This window comes from Sinocyclocheilus grahami, unplaced genomic scaffold (assembly GCF_001515645.1).
Source record: "Sinocyclocheilus grahami isolate Dianchi unplaced genomic scaffold, SAMN03320097.WGS_v1.1 scaffold771.1, whole genome shotgun sequence".
NCBI lineage: Eukaryota > Metazoa > Chordata > Actinopteri > Cypriniformes > Cyprinidae > Sinocyclocheilus > Sinocyclocheilus grahami.
The window spans coordinates 186,614-209,712 of NW_015505950.1; the positions used below are offsets into that span (position 1 = coordinate 186,614).

Below are 23,099 nucleotides of genomic sequence, written 5' to 3' on the forward strand. Positions count from 1 at the left end.
TATATACACATATATATTATACTCTCTGTAGTGTTTTGATTATATATATTGTATAAAGGTATATTTATTTATTTATTTGATATTTATGTATTAGTCAATATATATCACCCGGCCCTAATATAGTCTGGTTCAGATGATATCAGCATACATTTTTAGCTAGTTATTTTAGTATGTTATGGTTTCTGGAACCTTTCATCGGTGTCACCTTGCTGGCACTGTATCTTATAACTTGATCATTCACTGAAGTCTGTCTGTTGGTGTTGCATTTTCTGTATGCAGTAATCTTTGGAAACTTTACATTAAACACTCCTAACCTCACCTTCTATCATTTATGTGGTTTTGCTAAAACTGGCAGGATGTCTCAGCAAGGCTGACTTCATCTACATTAAACGTTAATGTCGTTTGTAGCAGAAGTATTTCTGCAGTGTCCAGAAGTAAATCATAGGTTTGCTTGGTTAGTTGGATGGATGGATGAACTAATAGATAGAACATTGATTTGGAGCCATAAAATCACTTGTCTGTCTCAGCGAGTGTCTCGGGGTCATGCAGTGTGACATGATGGAGCTCTATAGGGGTCCTAGATTGTTCTCAGGTGAGATGATAGGTATTAGAATCTAAAATTGCTCACCAATACATTTGGATTTGCTTTGAGCAATTTGATATCAGATCAATGTAAATCTTGTTTGGCCAAATTTAAATGCCATTGAAAAAGGTCTTGATACAGTTTCAGTGTTTTATATAAAGGGGTCATATCATGAGGAATTAAATTGTTCTTGATCTTTTGAAATGCAATTTTATTTTAATATCAAAACATACTGTAACTTTCAGAACTCAAAACTTTATTTATTTAAACAAAGCTGCAAGAAAAGAATAGCAGTAACACTCAAATGCTAGAATTGTCTGCAGGTGAAACTGGCCCTAATTGCAGATGGTGCTTTCCAAGATGCCACTCTAGGTGTAGAGAGTCTCTTTGTGACTACATAATGTGAGAATCTTTCTCTTATTTTCTCCATTATGCTGCTGAATGGCAGGAGTTGTGCAATAGCTTCTTTGGTATTTAGATGCTCCGTTAATCTACAGCATGTGTTGCCATGGTTGCCCTGTGCTCGAATGTACTGCTCTTTTTTTCTAAGTCCCTTAGATCACACAAAGAGCATTTTCAACTGCTTTGATTAAAGTAAAGTGAAATTTAAAACACTAGTAATGGCTATAGCCTTCAAGTGGTTGTAATGTCAAAATTATCATACAAATATAACGATTATAAAAACTATTATTAAAAACAGAAAAAAATCCATTAATAGAACTGAGTTGACTTGTTCTGTAGTTGCTATTTTTCTGTTGTGAAAAGACGGGTCTTGCACATGCTGTGGCTGTCATTGTTTCAGAGCCTCCATGTAATTCATGGTCCACCTCAGTGGTTGTAATGTCAAAATTATCATACAAATATAACAATTATAAAAACTATTATTAAAAACAGAAAAAAATCCATTAATAGAACTGAGTTGACTTGTTCTGTAGTTGCTCATGCTGTGGCTGTCATTGTTTCAGAGCCTCCATGTAATTCATGGTCCACCTCATGACATGACCTCTACATATCTTACAATAGCTTTCACTGACAGGTAAAAGAGAAGAGAGAGAGAGATCTGCTTCACACCAGTTCTCTGCCACACACACACACACCTGCTCTCTGGCATCTGTAACCTATTGTCAGCTTCCTGTTTGGCGTGTGCAAGGGCTCATTCCTGACACCCACTGCAACACACTTTAGAACTGCACACTTTAGCCTTGTCATTATTTTTTTCTATATGGACTGATGCTTAGCCCTGAGCAATGTATGCATTTCATAACACCTGCCATATCTTTATAAAAATTTCTTAGTTTTCATAAAAGTGTTTTTGTAATGTATTTCATTTTCAAATCAGTGTCTTTTCTGTGACCTCCCTTTTTTGTAATGAAAGTGACATCAAATTAAAGTGGATGGAAAATTTATTTCATGCATTAAACCATCAAAAAAAATCTACTAAAATGCTGTTGTATGATCTTATATTTGACGTGAAAGTAGATATCACCACTTACTGCAATTCTCGGGTCATTGTGTAGTATTTTTATTTTGAAGAACTTGATGAAGCAGGTTGTGGCCTACAGTTTGAAGGTGAGTGACCAATATGGTGTTCGTCAGTCATGTTCTAATGAATCATGCAGGACCGAGATGGCTTGACAGATGGTTGTAGCTTCAGCAAACAAGCCTGCCCACCCCCTACAAAATAATGTGGGGCTCTTGTCGTTTTGAAGCCCTGTGGTGGCATGAACAAAGAACCCAACGACTGAATGAATGAACGCAAGTGTATCGCAATGAAACGCTGCCCCCCTCAGGGGAGGAAATGTCTGAGAACATACTCGAATCATATTCAGTTGTGAAAGATGCCTCCTTTTGCAAAGAAGAAAAAATATGAAAATTAAAGCAAGAGAACACAGTGAGAGGCTGATGTAAGGTACTGCTTAATTTTATTTTTTAAATCCGTACTCGACACCGTAAACCCTCTCACTCTCTTTTTTTTTTTCTACATCCAGTTGATAAAAGCACTAGCACTATTTTAGCCATTATTTATGTGCTTGCTTTCAGACCTGGTTTTTGAGGCCAGAGTAGAGCTTTATTTAGCACTGTTTTGGACCATCTAAAGTTACTTAAAAGCAAAACATCTTAAGGCACTGAGGTTCTTGTGGAAATTACAGCATTAGCACTTTGGTTCTATTTTAAGGACTCCTAAATTTATTATTGTAGCTGTTACGCTAATTGTCCATATGTCATGAATGCATTTAGTGAGTGAATGGTAAAATTTACAATACTGTTTTAAAAGAATTTTAAGATTTTTTTCCCCCACCAAGGATGCATTAAATTAATCAAAACTGACAGTAAAGACATTTATTATATCACAAAAATAATTATATGAAATATTATAATTGTTACATTTCTGTCATGAGGAGTAATTGCCTACAATCTTGTATTTTTGTCATAGATTTTTAAGCATCAAAGTACCTGTCTAATGTAGGGATGCTCCGATCCGCCTTTTTCGCCTCTGATACCGATTCCGATACCTAGGGTTCGGTATTGGCCGATACCAGTGAAGTTTTTTCCCTAATTTAAATAAACGTAGAATTTATATATCTCTGTATGTGGAACTGATAATCGTTCTTTCACAATCTACTAGATACAGACTACTTCATTATAAAGAAAAATAAAATAAACAAATATGAAAAAATATAGGCCTATGTATATTTATAATCTATGACAAAAAATTATCGTAAACTAGGTTAGTGGATAATTCGGCAGCAAAAGTTATTCTAGAAAAATCAGTGCACAATAATTTTAGAAAACCAAACATTTAGTGAAAAAACTATTTTGTGGGGAACAAATAAAAGTGTTGCACTAAATATGGTAAAATGTTACACATTGCTATTTGTATTATTATAAAATCCATTCATTAAAAACATTCATGAATGTATTTATATATAAGTATATACTATAAAATTAAAATACATTTCTTTTAAATGTATAGCATATTTTTTAATAAGGCAACAACATATGATAGATACGATAGGACAAAACAAATACAGTGCAGCACGAACTGTTTTTATACAGTCAACCCTCTATGGTTTTATATATAAGTTATGCCATTTTACAAACATATATAATGTTTGTAAAATGGTACAGCTTTTTAAATATCTCAAAGTACACTCTTAATATCAGTGAGTCAAGCATTATAATATGATAATCAAGTATTTAATAATAAAAGTTTAGTAATTAGAATTAAAACTTGGTAACCATGAACTTAGGACTGGTGCTGGTGCTTTTTTTGGTCATTCAGTGTTCCTGTAAAAAAAAAAACGAACAGTGATACTGATAAGATATTATTATTATTATTATTATTATTATTATACAAATTCTACTAATAAGAACAATATAAAAACGCACTAAGGATTAATGAGCTACTGGATTCATGAATATTAATCAGGTTGTGTGCGTTTATATCGTTTACATGTAGCGCATCAATGCTGCATGTTATGTAAGACTCTCGCTCGCTCTCACTCTTTGCGCGTGTGAGAGAAATCGTCAGCGAGTCGTGCGCCTTCACACTAGAGATTACGTTACACCAAATACACAAACACAGGTGTGCTGCGCATCCATTCAAATGAACTGAAAAACATCACAGGTCGCTTGACGGAGAGTGAAACTCTGAAGTGCTCAGTAAGAGTGTTCTGTGAGTGAAAATATATGTGCTAATCATATACTCGGCCTCCAACTCACACACTGGCGAGTAAAATCTGAGAATTGATTAGCCATTGGCTAATATTAGACATCATTTAGTCGCCCAGAGTGAAGATTTAGTCGCAATGTAGAGGGTTGACAGTCTATGTATGAGCACGAAGCGCATTGTAAGCGCTTCGTGTTAAAAACGGCAAAGCACAAAGGGAAGAGAAATTAATGCGTAGTGTATTATATCTGTGCAACAGTTATTGAGCCTTTCTTTTAACAGTTTTAAATTTCAGTTACTGTGCACGTTAAAAACAATTTATAGTCTTTTCTATGCCCGTGTTTTGTTCTCACAGACACCCGGTAGCAAGTAACAAAACAACATTAAACTCCGGCAAGAAGATAAAGTCCTTTTTGCAAATCATAGACATGTATTTACAAATCAAGTATAATGGGAACACAGAATGATCTTGGAGAGAGCTTTACCGAGCTGACTGCTGTAACCGAACGCTACCAGGGTTTAACTTTAAAGGCTGAACGAATGACTGACAGCCACAGCGGAGAAAAGAGTTTGTGTGAACTTTAATGTAAGGACTTAAATATTCATATGTAGCTCACATTAAGCTATCGTATGGCTTCAGAAGTAACACAGAATAATTCACACAATCGAAAAAAAAACAACTATTCTCGGATTTGGATCGGCTCTCTCTGACCGATACCCGATCCGAGAAAAATGGCAGTATCGGAGCCGATGGAGTTTTTTTTTTCTTTTTCTCAAATACAGGCTTTTCCTCTTTATTGCCTGTCTGAAGACCAGTTTGGGCTGTATAAAGCTCTCTGTAGAGCTCTCTGATTCAGTTCCTTCTCAGCAACCATCTACAATGTTAATAATTTGGGTAGTTCATACTGCAAAAAGAGCTGCTCTCTCTTCCAAACAGGTTTTGCATTTGAAGTGTTTGGTTAAACACTGAAAGATGAACGCGAGCAGTGTGTTTTGAATAAATCTGTGAGCTAATCCATGAAAGGATTCAAATTCTGATGTTCTTAGTCTTCTGCAGAGACAGACCTTTGAGTATTGGTATAAAGTCTAATCCATTTTGTAGCATATTTTGGCCAAGAACGACACACTTGGATGGTAAAAGATCATCATAACTGACATGAAAAGCAACCGACCACAGTTTGTTTTGCTTTTATCATTCAGCTAATTTTTACATTCAAATCACTACTGATTATTTCATACAATCAACATCTTTTTTTTTTTTTTCATTTTCCATTTTAGTTTCTGTTAATAATAATAACCCTAATCGAATCTGCCAATTTAAGTCAGCTCTTGCCATTTTTATGAGAAAGCTGGCATGCATCTCTATTTCTCCTTCCTCTCCCCAGTGCAGCTCAATTTTCCTGTGCACCTTTTAAATCAGTGACGGATCAGGAGAATGATGCAGTTTGGCTAGAGGCATCCATCTAATGAGAATTCAGTCTTCCCATAATTTTAATAAAGTCTCTTGTTCCAGGCCGCACACATTCTCCCGCGTGTCGTTTCGGCGTAAGGCGGCACACGGCCGTAGGGCACTGTGCATTCTTTATGTGTTTGTTTGTGAGTGTGTCTTTTATGACTCTTCACCTACTCCAAAGGCAAGAAGCTTTGGAGGAATCATTACACTTTTACATTTCCCCAGGAGTCCCCTGTGCAGCTCCATACTGTGGAGTCTGATCTAAACTCGCTCTCAATTCTTCAGTTGACACAGGACCGAGAACAGATTTTGCATTTCATTACTCATTGCTCATTATGGTCCCAAAATGTTGAATTCAAGTAAAACACAAAGGAGGGTCGGTCAGGAATAGACTTTAAAGGGCAGCTTATATGAACAATGCAATGCAGGATATGACTTCACTTCCTGTGCAGTGTTATTGACCTTATAGGGTCTCTGGGGGCTAATGAACCAAATACCAAGATCAGAGATGAGTCTGGCCGTTTTGATGACATCATTCATTCTTTGTGAGATGCTTGCTGTTCCCATTAGTGAGAAGATCGTGGCTTGGGGTGGAGAATGGACTCTCATGCTAATATTCTTTGTTTCATGCCATTAAAACTCATTAACTTGTTTCTCTGGTATTGTAAATGGTATTTATCTCAAATGGATTGCGTTCAGTCTACATTTAGAACATTGTTTATTGTTTATTGAAGCTGTGTAGTGAGCTAGATTTTGATTTGGAGAAAGAAATATGATTCTTGCAATGAAATATCATGAGTGTGTCTTCACCAGTCCAATATTACTGGATATGTCAGTGCAGTTACTTTTAATATACAGCCCAAACAGTTGTAGAGACTGTCCAAAACTTGCCAGTATGATACTAGAGTGTCGTGGGTGGTTAGTAGGTGGTTGTTTACCAGCCCAACGTCTCTGTGGCATTCTAGTACTCAGATATGACACGAGCCCCTACAATGTAAGTTTTATAAGATTTTTCAACAGAAGAAAGTAAGTTATACAGGTTTGAAACAACACGAGGGTGAATAACTGATGACAGAATACAAACAAGATGCACAGTTTTTTTCTTGATTCACAAGGAATCACATTTTAAGTATACTGTATATATTTTTTTCCCAAAGATAAGTGTATAGGATTGGTTCAGAATAATTTATTTGATGGTGACATTGTAGCCTATGAAGAATTACAGTGTAGTGATCCATTGGTTTTGAACACTTCATCTCTTTCTCTTGCTCTCTTAATGTTTATGAACGGTTCTCACTGGCAGAAGACACCATCTTATTTGTCTTTTCCTCAACCCGTATGTTATTTGTGTCTGGGGAACATTAGCCTCTGGCTCAGTACGGCTCCTGCGGAATATTAAAGACCTGCATGTGGCACGCGTGCACTACCCATCCTACCACAGCGCCTTTATTTTCCAGTCATTTAACTTGAGACCCATATAGAAGCCTATTCATTCAAAATTGTTTATTTGAGTTCAGGAAACATTTTCTGACATGGCTTACTCAGCAGCTGGCTTCAGATTGTCCCAGTTGATGATTTGGTTTTATAATATTGTTGATATTGTCAACTAAAACTGTTAAATCTTTTTTGGTAGCTGAAACAAAGCTGGAATAAAATAAAATATAAATATTAGATGAAAAACATAAACTTAAAAAGAAAAACAAGTAAATATAAATATTGCATTGGAAATAAGTGACTAAAATGACAAACTGAAATTTGAATTTAAAGCCGTTTAAAAGATAAAGACTAATAATAATGACATAACTGCAGAAATTGCTTAAATTTAATTAAAAAGAAAAGCTGAAAATAAATATTAAGAAATGTTAATAATATTATAAATTATTAATATTAACAACAATACTATGATACTTGCAGTACTGTAGCTTTTTTTTAAAAGTGAAGGCCAAGTGCATAAAGCACGATTTATTAACCGCTTCAATTGTGTTACTTTTTTCCATATTTTTCAGCCATGGTAATTAAATATGGTAAAATGTGCATGCTTAGTGGTAGCTAAAAAGCATGAAAAAACAGCCAAAATATTTAATAAAAAGTCACGCAAGGAGGGAGGGATGTGTATAACTTTGTGAATGACAGGTGTTTTAGATCTCTGGAAACCCCTTTGCGGATTTCTGCATGTGCATATTATGTAAGGGCCTTACAATGTGTGAACTAATTGTAACTTTTCACCTTGTCACTTTTCAGTGTTGCCGTGGGAGTTGGTTTCTATGGAAACAGTGAAATCAATGATGGGGTGTACCAGCTGACCTATTCTCTCTATAATGTCAATCACACACTGGCGGGAGTGGACAGTTTGGTAAGTACAAATATAGCAGCGCTGACTATAAATAACACACTGAGACTGTTTTTGACTCCCTGACCAACTTTAGTCTTGACTGATTTCAGCTGAGTAGTCTCCCAATAGAATAGTGTCCCAATAGTCTTGCAGACTTCTCCCAAGCAACTTTACTCCCTCTAAAGGCTCTAACATTATCTCTTTTCCCTCCCCGCAAATAGTTCTACACTTTCTATCAAAGCATTCTTTCCAACCAAACCTCAGCCAGATGGTCCTTATATCCAGTTCAGTTGCCTGCTCCTGTTAAATCTTTTTTTTTTTTTGCCAATCGGCACTGCTAAAATTTCATGGGATCCCCACTGAGTGCATGATTGATTTTCTGACATCCCTTTGCAATAGCAAGGACACCGTTGAAGATATATGCTGCTATGTGCAACTGCTCAATGTCTCTGGAAAGATGTAAATGACAAGGGGTGTATTTGTGTGTGTTAGAAAATGCATACACACTCTAGTGTGTTTCTGTGATATGGAGTTGTTGGAGAAAATACCTCAAATTGGTTTTTACAGCCTTTTATGTTTGTGCAGTTATGAAGGCCTCTTTTCCCTTTCGTCATTGTCCCCTGAAGGCTGGGGCATGAATAAAACCTTATTCATGTATTGTCAGCCATACCTATTTATATCCGTCTTCATTTTCTGATTCAAATGCGTGGAGCTGACAGTGACACTAAGACGCTTTAATCCTGCTTCACGCACCAATTTCATGCACTTGGTAGGGCCTTTCACGCCTCTGGTTGTGAGTTTTAGCTATTTAATTGCATGGCAGACTGAAAGCCTGCAAAAGCAGTGATTAGTTCACATTTCCCCTCATTAAAGTGTGTAATTTCAGCTACAAAAATAATAATTAATAATTTGTTTTCAAACAGGTTTCCTGAAAACCCCTCTCTCTATCTATCTATCTATCGCTCTATCATTCTATCTATCATTTTATCATTCTGCCTTTTAGTTGTTCTATCATTCTGTTTGTCTGTATGTCGTTCTTTTGTTCTTTCCATCCATTCATCGTTCTGTCGTTCCATCCATCATTTAGTCTGTTCCTCCATCCATCCATCCATCCATCCATTCATCCATCCTTTATTTAGTTCGTTCATCCATACATTCATCCATCCATCAATGCATCATTCTGTCATTCTGTCTGTGCATCATTCTGTCCATCTATCGTTCTGTCGTCTGTCTGTCTATCTGTTCATACATCCATCCATCCGTCTGTCCATCTACTGTTCTGTCGTCCATCCGACCGTCCGTCCATCCATCCATCATTCTGTAGTTCCATCACTCTGTCCGTCCATTTTTCTGTTTGTCCATCATCCGTCATTCAGTCCATCCTTTCATCCTTCCTTTCATCCATCATTCTATCATTCTGTCTGTGCATCGTTCTATCTGTCCATCCATCATTCTGTCTGTCTATCATTCTGTTGTCCGTTCATCCATTCATCTGTGTGTGCATCCATCCATCCATCGTTTCATCTACTGTTCTGTCATCTGTCCATCCATCCATTGTTCTGTCTGTCCATCCATCCATCCATCCACTGATCCATCTTTCTATCTATCCGTTGCTCTATCACATCTGTCATTCCATCACTCTATCTACCTCTCTGTTGCTCCCTCAATCTATCTATTGTTCCATCCGTCTCTCCACAATTACATACAGCTGCTATTATAAGATGTTGTATGAAGAGTACAATTTGAGTCACCCCTGTTAGTAAAACAGTCGTCATTCCCAGATACTGTCAGTATGAGGTCCACTGGACATTATCCCAACTCTAGTGATGACATCATTAACCCAAACCTAACCTTATATTTATTTTCCAAGTGAGTAGCTGATGACAAATGTATTCACTTAACTTACACAAAAAATTGTGTAAGTTTGAGTGCAAACATCTCTCAAGCTATACATCAATAATCCACAGCTGTTCAGCTCACTTACACCTGTTGTAAGAGCCTTCAGGGAAATGTTGATGCTGTGGTTCTGAACTGAACGGAGACTGAAGGCGCTCCGAGCATCTGCCCGCTTACACCGCTGAGGAGTTGAGGATTAACTCCTCATCTGCACTAATGGAGATTAATGCGTCTGTTTCTGTCTCACTCTGAATTATGAAGCACACACTTATCGGAGGTCAACTTGATTCCCTCAACACACTCTATGAGTCATCACAAGCCAAAAGGCAGAACTGACCTAGGAACCGCTCTTTCGGGGAAAAATCAGCTGTAATTTTCAGTAGCAGTCTGCCTCAGAGAGATAAGAGCACGTTGTTGTGAAAAAAAATGATGTAATGGTGCTCAGAAGGACTAGAGATGTTTTTGATCTCCAGGTCATGACCTCAGATTAATGTCAGCTAGCTTCAAGAATCATCAATATATTTATCTAAGCTTGCCATTAAGTAGAAGAGACCTTCCATTCTTGAAATGCTCCCTAGAGACCAGGTCCTTCAAATGGTACAAAGTGTCCACTGTCTGAAAACCCAGCATGCAATGCCCATAATTAGCCATGAACCCTGTGACAAAGGCTTTGATGAAGTCACTTGTGGAAATCTTTGACTTCCTGATTGAGGCTCTTCAATGGCTCTGCCTGCCTAAAAACAATGATTTAATTTGGCATCCATTGCACACAGATGCTCGTTCTTTCTCACACACACACATGCACACACACTCTTTTTGTTTGAAAGCACTGGGCTGCCCTTTCAAAAGAGTCAAGAGAAGGAATAGCAGGACTTGTTTTTTGCAGGGGTGTTGAGCGGTGACTGCTTGGTTTTCGGGTTTATTGGTTCTGGGCCATAAGGTCTCTTGTTCACCTCCTCTCAGGGCCCCCTCTGTGCTTGCAAATGAACTGTGTGGCTTCCTGCGCGGATCTGTTTTGTGTTCGCAGAGGCACCCAGGGATTAACAAGGACATAAATTACTTGGTTTGAGTTATAGGAGAACCATAATGCTGTAGATACATTGTGGGGCAACTTGTTTGTACGTGTTTTATGTTGTATGCACTTTATAAAATGTATATAAAATTAATTGTTTATTTAATAATTAAATGATATTTTACTGTATTATGGATAATTATTTATATTTATAATCATTATTATTATTAATTCTCAATATTGTAATTTTACATAATATTTTTATTTTCATCTTTTATTCAAAGATATTATTCTAAAATCTATGTCAATAAACAACATGGTCATTGTGACAACTTACCCCACGGAGTGTGATGACATGCTTTCTGTTTAATGTAACTGTATTTATTTTCCAGGTAATAATTCTGAAAATGTCCAATACTTTTGTAGCCAATACAGGATAAAAATTTTTTATCAGGGTGGATACTGGATATGATATTACAGAATGTCAACCCAGAGCTCTGTTGTTCTATAAATACCTCTGTTCTCTGACATGATGCAGAACACTGGGTCATTTTGTACCATCCTCTCAGCTTGCGAAGGACACTTTTTTTTTTTTTTTACGCTTTGACCAGAATGTGGACATTTTCTGGACTCAAGCCAGCTGCTTAACCATTACGATGTTTTCATTGAGTGTAACCTTATCCAGAGTTTAGATTTTGAGTGAGAAGTAATTAGTGAAATGTTTGACAGCATAGATTAAAGTGTCACATTTGTGGACATTTCAGTTTAGGCGAAAGGCTGCAGAATGACTCGCTCAAGAAAACCTAGAGGAAAATAGTTTGAAGGCAGAGTCTGTTTGAAAGGGTTGTGATTTATAGACTACCTTTATTTTCAATCTGTGGAATGGAGGTTGACTGAGCTCTCGATCAGGCTGGGCTCCAGGTGCAGGAGTATGAGCCACTTCAGTGCTCTATTGAGACTGCTGTCGGCCCCCAGTCCTTCTATGTCCCCTCCTGACCATTCAGGGCAGACAAAACGGAGTCACAGGTGAATGCTAATTTGCTGGCTTAGCTACTAAACTGTTAGTAGAATTGTTAACAATGATGTTTTTCCCTCTCTCTCTCTCTCTCGTCCTTTCTGATCTCTTTCTATTCCTTTTTCTTTTTTTTTCTTCTTCTTTTCCTTTTCTGCTTGTTTTCCTTTTTGCCTGGCAATGTGCAAATGACTGCCAATATTCTAATATTTAGACTATGTTTAATAGGGTGAAACATTGGAAATGTGTTAAAGGTGCAAGAATGCATGTTCTTCTGCAGAGTTTTGAAAGTTTTTGCGAGTGGAAAAGTTGTGGGATCCTTACCATTTCAAACAACCCAAAAACTCATTGAAAGTCTCTCCCAGGAAAATACCCACAATCCTCCTGATATTCTTCAAACACATCAGTTAACTGCAAGAGAAAATTGATAGAAAGTAATAAAGGAGCTGAGAGCTGTTTATCCATCACCCACGAGGCAGTTAATCAAACGTTCGTCGAAGGTGAATTTGAAGACAAAGTGAATTTGATTGTTGTTCCTGAGATTGGTTTTTCCTTTCAATGTCAGGTTCTGAACTCTAAAAAGCTCAAGTTTCAACCCACCACTGCTTGTAAGAGTCACATCTGATCTTTATTTTACTACTACCTTGCAGTCTTTGTTCCACTGTTGGTCTTTATATGTTCATTTCTGGTTCTCAGTAACTATATTGAGAACCTCTGAACTAGTTCTACCAACAAACCCCCAGACATTCCCACAGCCATTATTAGAAGACCTGTAAGCAGTAAGGTCATCATTCCCTTTTTTGTAGTCTCTCTCTCTCCCTTCTCATTTTTTGTCTTACTGTTTTTTTCCTCCACAATTTTAATGGAGAAATAGAAAATCATATCTGGATATAGAGCAGGCAGCACCACTTAGTGCTTGTGTTCCATTTCACGCTTCAACTCTCCCATTCAAATTTAATTGCAGAAGCTCAGCGCCTACAGAAACCAGAGACAATCAATTAGAGCCGCAGCGCTGGGAGAAAAATCTCGGTCTCGTATCTTAACCACTTCCTCACATATGCATTACAGTTGTGACTTAAGAAACAAAGCTCATGATGTCTAGCGTTTGTTCATTAGCTGGATTATTGGATTATGTTCAGCTGAGATATTAAACCCCACTGAGGAGGGCCACACAATAAACTTTGATATTCCCAAGAAACTTACAAAATGTTTCTCAAAATCACCCTCAGATCTTGGTGTTTTTGGTGTTTCATGAAGATGAAAGGATTCAGGAGAGTGCAGTGCTGATGTGAGATTAAAGATTCCATGAAAAGCGAATCCGGTCAAACTAGATAATCAATGTGGAACTGAGTTTCTCACAGCTTTGGGTATGAGATCACTTCGCTCTCGAGTAGTGATGTCACAACCTAAAGCAAACTGCTGGGAATTGAGTCTGGGCCACGAGTATTTGATTTCAGGATGTAAAGCATTTGCCTGGGAATCCCCTGATTCTGTGCTGTTTTTAGCCATTATTGAGCTTTAAATATGCTGCATGTACTGTGTGTACATGCACACATCTGGCCTCATCTCATCTGTTTTCTAACACAACACACTCTATTTAATGGGTGGGTCTATTAGAATGGATGAGGGAACACAAATCGGCTAGTTCTTCGTGGCTGTTCACACAGAAAACAGCTCTTTTTAGAGCTCATGCAGTACTTTCTCAATAACCTAATTTGGGATATCGAATACGAGAACATGTAAAGAAGGACATCATGTGTCTTCGTGTTCTTGTTTATTCTGCATTTAATGTGCACGTCAGCCAGCTAAACAGATTTAGTGATGTTAAATTAACTCTAAAAGCTTTTCAATTACTTATTTTAAATTGATTATTTGAAAACGTGGTCTTAATGTTTTCAATATTGAAAAATGCTCAACCTGAAATAGTTTGAAAGAAGTCTGTTATGCTCACCAAGGCTACGTTTATTTAATCAAAAACTATAATGTGAAATATTATTACAGTTTAAAATAACTGTTTTCTATTTTAATATATTTTAAAATGTAATTTATTCTTGTGATTGCAAAGGTGAATTTTTAACATTATTCCAGCCTTCAGTGTGACATGATCCTTTAGAAAATATTTTAATATGCTGATTTGGTGCTCAAGAAACTTGATTCTTTGATGAATAGAAAGTTAAAAAGAAGAGCGTTTATTTGAAATTGTTAAAAGTCTTTACTGTCACTTTTGAGCAAATAATGCATCCTTACTGAATAATGGTACCAGTTTCTTTCAAAAAAATAATAATCTTACTGACTCCAATTTTTTAATGGTAGAATATGTCATTATAAACCCATCACAGTATGTCTGTGTGCACTAACAGTGTTATTCTCTCACAGATCACTGGTAATGTGGGAGGCATGCAGAGCGGCCTGAACGAGCACTTGTCTCGACTGGGTGAGATCTTTGCAGCACGAGGAGACTTTGTGCAGACACTGCAGTTCATGCAACAGATGTCAGAAAACATCATTAAGCAGCTGCTTGGGCTTCCTGACTGGGAAAAGGCAAAAGTAGACCTGGCCGCCATAGCTGATCAGACAGCATATGTGGAATATTACAGGTAATGATGAGAGCTGCCACCATGAATCTTTCCATAATGTACCTCTCCTGCAATAGGCCTACATTTTTAGTGCAATGCAGGTTTATTTGTAGCAGGCAAAAACATTATGAAATATTGCATCCTTGACTTTTCATATTCCTCTAAGTGTGGTTGAGTGAAGCACCATAGTAGTCCATCAGCGGCTAATGCATGACTTCATGTGTGTACAGTCTGTTTCATAGTTGCATTTAAAGCCATTTCCTCGTGTTAGACACTATAGATCACACGTTATTTACTGCCGCAGCTTCACCGCTGGTCATCCATCAAAACATCCGCCAGTACCGCATACATATTCCTGTCATTATTCCACATTGCAGATGGCAGGTTGAAGTGATGATGTCACAGTTCTTTAGTTTAGGTTGCCAGAAAAGTTCATCTTTGATAGGAAGCATATTAATATAGCTGACATGCGATAGTGATAATGTGGGTGTGCATGTGTCTGAGAGCAGTTTATAGGAAGAGACACGTTCATCTATTTCCCTCTGACAGGGTTTCAGCGTATAAAATATTAATACCTATAGAAGTTGTTCATCTATTATGAATTATTTCCAGAGACGAAGAGCTCTCTGGAGTGGTCTAGGCAGAACACACACACTAACAAGAAGATCTTATCTCTTAGCGATTGCGCTTTTGTAGCTCAGGAAAGTCTCAGTCATGTTTTACTTAAGTATATAACTTGAAATGCAACCTAAAATTTATGAGGAGAAATAAAAAATTACACAAATGGAACAATTGTTGGCATGAAAAATTAGTATAATGTGGATGTGGATAGCATAGCTCTGATAATAACTTGGTCTTTCGAGAATCTGATGTGATAAGAGAAATGTTTCCTATTTTTATGTTTTTATTTTGTTTTCTTGGTATCGTGTCAGATTTGAGAACAGTTTGAGATGCTGTTAAGATATTTCTGAGACTCTAGAGGAGATGTTTTTGAGACTGGGATTGTTTTTCCCCAAGAGGAAAATCTGAAGCAAGTCTGTGTGAAACATCTGAGAAATTAAAGAGATTTCGTTTGTCATTTTTCTTTTAGATGGATACACAAACACACTCTTGCTTCATACCCTGTTTATTTTTCACACATATCTTGATTAACAGTTTCTAAACTTGGCAGTATATTGTGTGAATTATTGTCAGCATCTCTGATCACGTCATTTGATGTGTATTCATTAACTGCTTATAAAAGTCTTCATCTGCTGTTTTTTCTTTCTTCTGAAGATGGTTGATATACCTCCTGATACTGATCTTGGATCTGGTCATCTGTCTTGCTGCTTGTTTGGGCCTGGCCAAACAGTCCCGCTGGCTGCTCACTACGTGAGTACAAACATGACATTACACTGGGTTATCATGAGATGATGAATACTGGAATTAAAGACAAAGATATAAAAAGAAAGTAGCCTCAGATTTTTAAATGAGTCATATTGCCCTGATTTTCTTGAAAATACAAGTTCATTGTCCCATCAAGATTTCCTATAATGCTCAGAAAACATCCTAACCAAGACCGTTTTTTTTTAAAAATAAGCAAAAACTGCAGTCAGAAACCAAAAACGTTTAATTTAAACTTGGCTAACTTTATCTGTAAGAGAAACTTTATCTCAGCGAAGAAAACAATAATAAAAAATTTATGATTTGACCCCCTTTAATATGTTACGACATAAGATTGAATAGAAAGAAGTTAATTAAAAGAAGGATCAAAGAGAAAAGAAAAGCAAAATGTTCTCCTCGTTCTCTAAGGATTGGCTTTTAATGCTGTTCACCTGAAAAAAAACTATGTTTTTCATTAGAGTTCTCGTCTAAATGATAAATTAAAAAGTAGTGCTGTCAAACGATTAATCGCGATTAATCGCATCCAAAATAAAAGTTTTTGTTCACATAGTATATGTGTGTGTACTGTGTATATTTATTATGTATATATAAATACACACCCATGCATGTATATATTTAAGAAAAATGTTACGTAATTTTTATTTTGGATGCGATTAATCACGATTAATAGTTTGACAGCACTATTAAAAAGGAAACCAATAGCTTAGATGTGAGTAATTGTTTAATTTATCAGCTGGATTTTACTGCATGGTATTTCCTAAAGTAGAAAGTGTGTCATTTAGCAGCACAGTGGATTTCTGTATAGAACAGTTGCTGTCATGTTCAGTATAAAGTGAAGCGTTGGAAGTGTTCTGCAGTCTTATGGAAGTAAAGGGACTGTGTTATCAGAGATATCCTAAATTGAGGTCACTGATTGTTATATATAGTACAAACCCTTCGTTTATAAAGATTCATAGGCGACAAAATCTGTAGAACAGGCTCTGTTGGGTACTGTCTACCCAAATTTCTCTCACACACAAAGCACAAACTGTGTTATGCTTATGCATGGCTGAATCTCATGAAAACATGGTCACATTTCAGCCCCAAAATAGTAATTAATTTTTTGAATAAAGAGAATAAATTTTTTTTCATAATTCAGAACCCAGATTTGACATTGGACATCAACATTGGCAACCCAACATAGTATCGTAATTGTCAATCGTGTTTTGTATGGTGTGTGTGTGCAGGATGATGGTCTGCGGTGTTCTGACTCTGATATTGAGTTGGGCATCTCTCGGAGCTGATGTGGCCACTGCAGTGGTAAGTACAAACCAACAAGCCTGTTATTCAATCAGTGATTCTGTTCAGGTCATTATCTGAGATATGGAGAATTCAAGACAAACGCATCAGTATTTTCATTCAGAACACTTCATGTGATTACATATAATTGTGTATTTGAATGTGATGTTATTTGGTTTTTATATGCACTTGAGGTGGGTCACAGTCAGTCCTTCGCTATCGAAAGCTTGTTTATGTGGCAGAACATGACAAATAATAGTCAACTACTGTCTGCTTGCCTGAAGGAGGTGATAACAGTCCAATTTATTGCGTTTGATGTGAGTGTGTGTACAATCAAAAATACTGTGGTTTATGTGTTTATTGGGAAAAGAGTTAAAAGTGGCAGATTTCATTAAACCACATCAATGAAGGAGGAAGAAATAAAAGAAAGGGTACGTATTGAATGGAGGTCCACCTTCAGTTAAAAAGACCCAATGGCTTTTTTGATTCAGACATTACTTCCACAACAGCATTTTGTTGACAATCTAGATGAAAGTCTAGTCTAGATGAAAGCAATTCAATTAATTCAGATTAAATCAAATGAATTGCATTGTTCATAGTTTTTTTTTTTTGCTTTTTTTTTTTTTATTACTTTAGGCTTTTCATTTAGTTTCAGAATTGAGCTAAGAGAGCTTCCCTGTAGAGTCGTGGGAAAATCAGTTTTTGCCAAAGTTTTATGGCAGAGTGTGATTCATTTAACTTTTATATCCCCTCTATTTTCTCTTACAAACTATTTCACTCACTCACCCACTTATTCTCCTACTCATAACTGTAACTGGCAGGTTATGAATGCAGTTTAACAGATACCCACAAATCAATTATATCCATCAAAAAAGCAAACAGTATGGAAGAATCAATATAGCCTGTCAGTGGAACTTGTATCTAAAGTGCTGAAAAAGAGGCTTTTCTGTGTAGAAAAATTTTCATTCCAAATTTATTTCCAAATACATGAGTGTTTTCTGCACAGCTGTTCTCTCACTACTGAAGGTACACATTCCACAGCAAAAAATAAATATAATATAATACGTGACCCTGGACCACAAAACCAGTCTTAAAGGGTTAGTTCACCCCAAAATGAAAATTAGGCTGCATTTTACTCACCCCCTATGCACCCCCATGCAGGTGTATATGACTTTCTTCTTTCAGACGAATCCAGTCGGAGTTATATAAAAAAATGTCTTTGATCTTTCAAGCTCTATCGTTGCACTCAGCGGGTGTTGCATTGCTTCTGTCCAAAAGACGTGAAATAAAAAGCACCTTTCCATTAAAAAAAGTGTCTCACACAGCTCCGGGGGGTGAACAAAGGCCTCCTGTAGCGAATCGATGCGTTTTTGTAAGAAAAATATCCATATTCAAAACGTAATAATCACTTGAATCTAGCTTGCGCTCACTGTTGTAAAACGGAAGCAGTTCCGGGGGAATTACGTATGAGGTCAGCTTTGCGCATATTTGCGCAATATTGCACTATACAATAGCCAAAAATACATTGTATGGGTCAAAAATCATTAGGATATTAAGTAAAGATCATGTTCCATGAAGATATTTTGTAAATATCCTACCATAAATATATCAAAACTTAATTTTTGATTAATAATATGCATTCCTAAGTACTTCATTTGGACAACTTTAAAGACGATTTTCTCAATATTTCGATTTTTTTGCACCCTCAGATTCCAGATTTTCAAATATTTGTATCTCGACCAAATATTTGCCTATCCTAACAAACCATACATCAATGGAAAGCTTATTTATTCAGCTTTCAGATGATGTATACATCTCAATTTTGAAAAATTGACACTTAAGACTGGTTTTGCGGTCCAGGATCACATACAATACAATATAATATGTATTGTCGCCGCCACACGCTCGCGTCATGATACTGTTGTGAACGCGTGTCCACAAGTGATGCAGTAGAGACGAAAATGTGGAATAAAGTCATTATTTTTGTTTTATTTGTGCAAAAAAGTATTCTCGTAGCTTCGTAACTTTACAGTTGAACCACTGATGTCACATGGACTGCTTTGTCAATCATCTTGATACGTTTCAAACAACACAAGGGTGAGTAATTAATGACATAATTTTTGGGTGAACTAACCCTTTAAGAGAGAAATGTAGATGCGTCACCTCTTCAGCATCAGTGGACACGCTCAGTTCTCTGTAATGAACTCATCTTTCCTGCAGGCGTAAGACACAGACACACAGGGCTTTGATCCTGTCTTCACGGCTAATGAATTAATGCATAACAGAAGGTATTGAGCCTCAGGAGTTCAACAGGATGTGGATTTGACTTTAAACTTCCATGCTCTGAGACCGGATGAGGGGAATGTTTTAAAGTTGATGGAAGTGGATCACTGCAGAAAAAAATAAATGCTTCTGATGGGTTGCCGTATGATAATGGCTGAGAAATTTTAAATATTGAAGGCAGAAGAATAATTGACATGGTGGACTTGTGAAATGAGGAGGCAAAGTCGGAGTTAGTTGTCAATATTACCACTTATTTTATTATTTTGTATTATTTTTCAACACTTATGTTGCTGCTTTTCTGTGCTGTCACTTGTATTCTGATCTGAATTGTTTTGAGTTTTCTTGCCTTGTAAGAGAAATTGCTCCTGGTAGAATGGTACAATGATGTCATCACTGAATGCAAATGTATTGTTGACAGAAAATAAATGTGTTCCTTTCACAGCCTGGGGATGTTTATGTGCAAACTATATGTGAGAGTGTGTGCGTGGTGTTTCTGCATGTCTATTTTTTCCTTAGACAGACATTATAGCATAATGTCTGCATCCCTTCCTGTTGCCTATACAGTATGTTTAGAGTCTGCGTGATGACTCGTGTCGTATGTTCCTTCCTGTCTAACAGATAGCTGTTTATTATGGCCCATACGTTTATTCTACAAGCCTACAGTATATGAGTGTGTTTGCAGCCGTGTGTGCTTCCTGTGTCGATTTATCCCTTCACCTATTGCCTCAAACATCCTGCAGTAACAGAAGTGTGTTTAGTTGAAATACAATTATACAACAGTATATTTATTCTTGAACATGTATACACTATCGTTCAAACGTTTGGGGTTAGTAAGATCTTTTTTTTTTATAAAAATTAATACTTTTATACAGCAAAAAATAAACTATTTAAAAACTGATATTAAAAAGTTGTGCAAGTTTTGCACTTGATCAAAAAATCCTGAAAAAAAGTATTACATTTTGAGTAAGAGTTATTATAGAAAGAATTATTGTGAATTGTAATAATATTTCACGATATTACTGTTTTTACGGTATTTGTAATAAAATAACACACTTAAAAACATGCAAAAAAACAAAAAAAAAATATTTCAGACATCAAACTTTTGAATGGTAGTGTATTTCATATTTATATTTAATTTATTGCAGGTTTTTTACTTTTTTGTGTGTTTTATGCTCTAGGGCACAAGTGATTTCTGTGTTGCACCAGACAAATTTCTGATGAACCAAACAAAAGATGTGATGAGCTCAGGTGAGTGTATCTCTTATTCTGAATGTATGTACTGTACGTTTGGAGAAAAACAGACATGGACACATATATACGCACACACACACTGTCATCTCTATATTCACTGTAATCTCATATTAGGAATGGGGATTATAGTTCTTCAGTGAACAAATTTGCATGAAATGGCATTTTTACACTATCAAGTGCTTGAATAGTTTAAAGGGTTAATCTGAGAGACCTTTAATCCTGCTCTATAATCACTGTGACTGAATACATCGGTAAAATGGCCATTCCTTTGATTACGTAACTTTAATCCTGTTCTCAGCCATAATATGTTCCTGCACTACCAGACAGACAGAAGCTCCCTCAGGTGCATGAGGACAGAGCCTCCCAAAGGAAAATGTCATTCCTCAGAGGCTGCTTTTCCATAGCGCGCAAGACTTAGAGTATTTCACTCAAAAATGAAAATAGCACCACAGCCTGAATGGTTAAAAGTGGCTGCTATACATCTGTGTAGTATAGTGGATGTCATCCATCAGAAGATTAATTTAATCTTAGTTATGACTAGATTTTGAAGACATGTCACTTTTCTTTTCTATTGTCTATATGTCATGCTGTTCATAATGCAATCTTTCTTGTTGTTTCTTCTTTTCTAGATATTGTGCATTATTACCTGTACTGCAGCCAGACGCTCCCCAACCCGTTTCAGCAGGTCTCAGGTGCATGAGGACAGAGCCTCCCAAAGGAAAATGTCATTCCTCAGAGGCTGCTTTTCCATAGCGCGCAAGACTTAAAGGAGTATTTCACTCAAAAATGAAAATAGCACCACAGCCTGAATGGTTAAAAGTGGCTGCTATACATCTGTGTAGTATAGTGGATGTCATCCATCAGAAGATTAATTTAATTTTAGTTATGACTAGATTTTGAAGACATGTCACTTTTCTTTTCTATTGTCTATATGTCATGCTGTTCATAATGCAATCTTTCTTGTTGTTTCTTCTTTTCTAGATATTGTGCATTATTACCTGTACTGCAGCCAGACGCTCCCCAACCCGTTTCAGCAGGTACTATGTTTAATAGAAATGAGAACTTGCACTCTGTTCTTTAATTTCCTACTAAAAATTGTCTTCAGTAGAGATGTGAATCATAAGGAATCTAAGGATGCTATTTTGATTCTTGTTTTACTTAATACTAGGGTGACCATACGTCCTCTTTTTTCCGGATATGTCCTCATTTTTGACCTACAAAAATGCGTCCGGCCGGGATTTCGTAATCGCCCAAAATGTCCGGGATTCGGCTGTTTTCTTAATCCTGCTCCCGCTGAATCTCTGATCCCTGCTGCCTGCTCCCGCAACATGCGTTTCGCTCCCACGATTTTCATGTCCACTCCTTTAAACATTCTAATATTGTGTATAATTTTGGAGCATCAGGGAGCCGCTCTCAATATGCGGAGTATTTAAATCTACTTTCACTTTCAATTTCGATCGAATCACACGCACTCTGTGTAAAGGGATCTTACAAGATCAGATATTTGTCAATGAGTTCAGGATCTGTTGAGCAGCAAATACTCCAGCATGGTCTTGTCAGTCATCTCTCCTTATTCTCGATCTGTGATCAGTCAAATCTGACTTCTGCAGCTCTTGTTGGATGCAGGGTTGCCAAGTACGCGTGTTTTCCACAGAATTGGGATACTTTTAAACTGTTGACATGGGTTGATTTTCCCAAGTGGGTTAAAGGTTTGAAATATTGCATAAATTACATTTGACTGAAATGCTTGTATTGAAACATTTTGCATTCTACCTATGATAAAACTTTCATGGACTTCTACATTAACTGTTCCCTCCTGGTGGAATTATTATTTTTTTATTATTAAAGAACCATAAGTGAGTCATTGCACCATTAGTGAGTCTTTATGAACAATTTGTTAAAAATAAGCAGTTCATAGGGGTTGTTTGTTCACAACTTGGTTTATGATGGTTACATTTAATGTTTGTAGATCAGCAAGGGCAATGTAGTAGAGGAATGTTTATTTATTGTCTTTTGTATTATTTTCTCATCCCATTTCTTTCAAACTGCAACCCCACAATTCATAATGTATCTTTATCATTTTACTTAATACTGAATTCTAACAGTTCTTTTTGTAATTTAGAGAAAGAAAAATATTTTTTTAAAGTCAAATATGTATATTGAGTGAGTCATTACACTGCTTAAAATAGCTACACTGAACAAAATTATAAATGCAACACTTTTGTTTTTGCCTTTTATTGTGGCCAGCCTAAGGCACACCTGTGCAATAATCATGCTGTCTAATCAGCATCTTGATATGCCACACCTGTGAGGTGGATGGATTATCACAATTCATAATGTATCTTTTTCATTTTACTTAATACTGAATTC

General features: G+C 36.6%; 1 protein-coding gene across 1 annotated transcript in view; it reads left to right on the forward strand.

Moving 5' to 3' along the window:
• LOC107561405 (protein tweety homolog 2-like) overlaps positions 1-23,099 on the forward strand; it is a 62,411-nt gene that overhangs the window by 35,515 nt on the left and 3,797 nt on the right. The window contains exons 3-9 of the mRNA XM_016245848.1: positions 7,948-8,059; positions 14,335-14,555; positions 15,810-15,905; positions 17,144-17,216; positions 20,657-20,726; positions 21,359-21,421; positions 21,711-21,766. Coding sequence (XP_016101334.1) covers positions 7,948-8,059; positions 14,335-14,555; positions 15,810-15,905; positions 17,144-17,216; positions 20,657-20,726; positions 21,359-21,421; positions 21,711-21,766 — 691 coding nt within the window. The remainder of the gene's footprint in view (positions 1-7,947; positions 8,060-14,334; positions 14,556-15,809; positions 15,906-17,143; positions 17,217-20,656; positions 20,727-21,358; positions 21,422-21,710; positions 21,767-23,099) is intronic.